The sequence below is a fragment of the Brassica napus genome, chromosome C6 (assembly GCF_020379485.1).
Source record: "Brassica napus cultivar Da-Ae chromosome C6, Da-Ae, whole genome shotgun sequence".
Lineage (NCBI taxonomy): Eukaryota > Viridiplantae > Streptophyta > Magnoliopsida > Brassicales > Brassicaceae > Brassica > Brassica napus.
In genome coordinates, this window is record NC_063449.1 from 17,967,285 (window position 1) to 17,971,289 (window position 4,005).

General features: G+C 31.4%; 1 protein-coding gene and 1 non-coding gene across 2 annotated transcripts; both read left to right on the forward strand.

Moving 5' to 3' along the window:
* The first annotated feature begins 2,108 nt into the window (after nt 1-2,108).
* On the forward strand, nt 2,109-2,210 carry LOC125589511. The gene has a single exon (XR_007325696.1). It is a non-coding gene; the product is annotated as a U6 spliceosomal RNA (small nuclear RNA).
* Nucleotides 2,190-2,716, forward strand: LOC106351966 (PHD finger protein ALFIN-LIKE 9-like). Its single transcript, XM_013791667.3, has one exon. It carries the CDS (start codon nt 2,280-2,282, stop codon nt 2,595-2,597), a length of 318 nt encoding a protein of 105 aa, XP_013647121.2. The 5' UTR covers nt 2,190-2,279; the 3' UTR covers nt 2,598-2,716.
* The last annotated feature ends 1,289 nt before the right edge of the window (nt 2,717-4,005 follow it).

Below are 4,005 nucleotides of genomic sequence, written 5' to 3' on the forward strand. Positions count from 1 at the left end.
AGAATATTATGATATGTATAGAGCTTTATAAATTGGTTATAAAATGATAAAGTAATGTATAAGAATTTATATATTAGTTTTATAGGCTTATAAGTCGATTATAAGATTTTTAAACAATACATAAGTGATAGTAAAAGTTTTAAAACATTCAGTTTTGTAATAAAACTCACCAACTATAAATATGAATCGTAAAACAACTCATCAACTAAAAATTTAACAAAAGAAATACCCAACTTTAATTTCTTTAACGTTTGTCTCCCTCCGTTACAATATTGTTGACAGAGGATGACATACATTAATGAAATTAAAGTTGAGGATTTGAGTAATTTTTAGTTCAGAGGTTGTTTTACGACCCATCTTTAGTTGGAAGTTTTATTACTAAAAACCTTAATATATTTAAGTTTATGGTTATTTGAATATGTTTTGTTTTTGAGTATCCGGGGTTTCAAGTATATTTTAAAATTTTTAGTTGGGTTTTTGGCGTAAAAAACCCTCAAGTATGTTTTGTTTAGATATAAACCCCTCAATTAATGATTCAATGTATAAATCCCTCAAGTCAGTTTGTTTAAGGAATCAACCCCTCAGTCATTATTGACGTTAAAAGCTGTGAGTCGCAGTTAAGTATAAAACACATCGTTCTTTAAATGACCAAAAAAACATCACAACTTTGTATATCTTATGCTCAAGTGATTTGTGTATTATGCTTATGTCGATTTTTTTTTTAACATTTGCTTATGTCGTGTTAACTACTAAGAATTACAAATGTTAGAAAAAAAAATTATTGCTATTCAGTACTTATAGAGAACACGAGCTTGAAACCTTGTATGTATGCAAATGAATCATCTTTCACTAAAGCCTATATATTGACTTGTCGTGTACGTACAAGAGTAGTAACAAGATTACAAGAATTGTAAAATGGACCAAATTTGTCCAAAGCTTTCAGTTGCACGAGAGAAGCGAAGACAGTTCATAACATATATATAAGTCTTAATAACAAAATGAAACACCAAACTCCAATCGCAGACAACTCTTTCACCCTCTTTCTTCTGTTTATCTCACAAATCCTTGACTCTTTGTTTTACAATTTTGACACAGGACACACGAAACACAAAATGATTATCTAACCCTCTGTCGACACAATTAAAACTCAAAAATCCCTCAGGCTGAGAAACTAGGATTCATCATCTATGTGTCTTAATAATTTGGGAATTTTTTGGAACACGTAGGGATTTAGAGAGGTTACAAGTCGTGAGATTAAACTACTTGTTGTTTTAAGTTAAGGTTGTGCTGTTTTATTAAGAAATCATATAGTTTACAAAATAATCAAAACACATCGTATTGTTAAACAGTATAATTAACGGAAGGGGTCGATTCGTTGAACAAACTGAATTGAAGAGTTTATGCGTTGAATCTTTAATTGAGGGGTTTATACCCTAATAAAACATACTTGAGGGGTTTTTATGTTAAAAGTCCTTTTTAGTTATTTATAGTTTTTCTTGGGGTTTTGGTTATATTCTTAGGTTTTGGGTCTTTATAGTTTTTTCGGTTTTAAGTTGTATCTTTTATTTTTATAAATGGTTTGACCAATATCATTTTGGTCAAAGTTGATTTCGGTTTGAATTTTATTGTTCAGATCATTTATTTGAAATAATTGGTAGTTGGAAATAAAATAGGTATTGTAACAAAGTTTAGGTAGATAAAACAGTAGAGAAATTGTTGAGGTTGAAATTGATATTTTCTCCCGTCAGTATATCCAGTGGTTGTTTTAAATATTTTAATATATCAAGTACAGCTGTTAGCTTTTTTTTGTCACAGCTGTTAGCTAAACAACGAATATAATACACAATTAATGATATATATATAGCATGGACCGTTTTATACAATTTCTGCAACATGGTTAGGTGGTGGTCCTCCTCAACTTTTCTTCCCTACTTTAAAGACCAAATATATTGTCTTCATCAATCACATTTTTAATATACCAATCAGCCTAATCTGTTTATACATTATTATATAGTGTGCTAAAGAAAGACCATATATATAATATATAGGCCATGTGGCAGATCTCGGCAAGTTTATCGGTTCATGTCGCCAAGTTTACCAAAATACACGTCCCTTCGGAGACATCCGATAAAATTGGAACGATAAAAAAAGAGTAGCATGGCTCCTGCACAAGGATGACACGCACAAATAGAAAAATTGTCCAAATTTTTGTTTTATCAAAAAAAAATTTTACCAAAATACACAAAAGTCAACGGAAATTTTGGTATACCTATATATGTATGAAGGCTCGATGCATCATTTACACGTATCAGAATACTTTCACATTCAGTTTCGCTACAACGATGGTGATGTTTCGCATGTTCTGCTGTTTCATCAGCTGCACAAAAATAAGACCGTCGGCGCCTCCACCGCAAGTGGTTGAAACGGGCAAGAAAGTTCCAGCGTCTCCTCCTCCACCCAAAGTGGCCAAAACGGAGAAGAAAAAGCCACGGCCGTCTCCGAGGCCGCCAGTAAAGGCTTCAGGCCGTCGTAAACGCTTTGGTAAAGACGCTGGCGGTGTCGCAGGTTGCGGTGGTGGATGTGGCGGCGGCTGCTAGTTATAATGAAGACATGATGTTTCGTAGTGAAATGTGATTATTTTTCTTCTGCGTAGTGTGTTGGATTTATCTGTATGTCGATTTTAACATATGATCTTCAAAATTTAATGTATATAAATTCAAATAACATGGTTCATATACAAGTGAATAAACAATTTGTTTATATTTGAAAAACAAAACTGTGGAAATGTGAATAATTTGTGTTGCAGAAATTTTAGTTTATTATATTACACTAGACGCTCGACTCATCGAAGAATATATAACTACAGTTATTTAAAAGGATTTTATGCTAAGTGGATTTTTTGTTTGATGCAAATTTACCTTATTTGATCAAAATTATAGATCAAACCCACGAAGTCTTATTTACAATATATATAAAACTTTCAACCATATAATTTTTTGCATAGAATATTATTTAAAAGGATTTTATGCTAAGTGGATTTTTTGTTTGATGCAAATTTACCTTATTTGATCAAAATTATAGATCAAACCCACGAAGTCTTATTTACAATATATATAAAACTTTCAACCATATAATTTTTTGCATAGAATATTTCAATATGCAATTTCACAGAAGATTTCAATATAAAATCTTATTGATCTTTGGTTGTGGTTGCACGTATTAATGAATATTAAACTCATTAAATAATGTAATTTTTTTTTCTCAAAGAAATTAATAATAATAATGTAAATGTGCTGCTTCCTTGGAATTTCAACTATTCGACCTATATTTTATAAACGAAGATCTCACTCTTGTATTTGGTTTTTCAACTAATAAAGATGGAAATTTCGTGTATCTCTAATAAAACACGGCTATGTCGTAATCTTGTAAGCAGATGGATATATATATATATATGAATATTGTACATCAAAAATGGGAATAAACTTCAGTTACAAAAAAAGGGAATAAACTATATAAAATGCCATAATATCATTATAAACTTATCAGTATTTAATTATTTATCAGAAGAAAAAAAACTTACACAAGATTTTTTTTTTATTTACACAAGATTTTACTATTGACCTTACTACTGTTAATGCAGTGAGGCCAGAGTAAAATGCAGAAATAAACAAGACACAAGCTTTTCTCTTTTCGAATTCACTAGAACAAGAAAATCTTACACCAATCTTTTCTATTACAAGAATTCTTTAGGATTACCCCAATCCTAAGCTAAAACTCACTCTAGAGCCTAGACTTTTGTTTATCAGAATCTTTCCGATCCCGAGCTAAACTCCCCCTGAATCTAGACTTCAATCTTCCAACTCCTCGGAAGTACTTCATCAACTACGTCAGCACCTAGCGCAGAGCAGCAACACCAAAAGCTTGATCACACAAGCACCAAACAATGATCTCTCCGTTTTCTTCTTTTGCAGAGACAACTCTTACCATAGAGGCACGTCCTCCATG

What these genes read in the sequence shown, in the direction of transcription:
- LOC106351966 (XM_013791667.3), top strand. Translation starts at nt 2,280, where the DNA reads ATGAAGGCTCGATGCATCATTTACACGTATCAGAATACTTTCACATTC.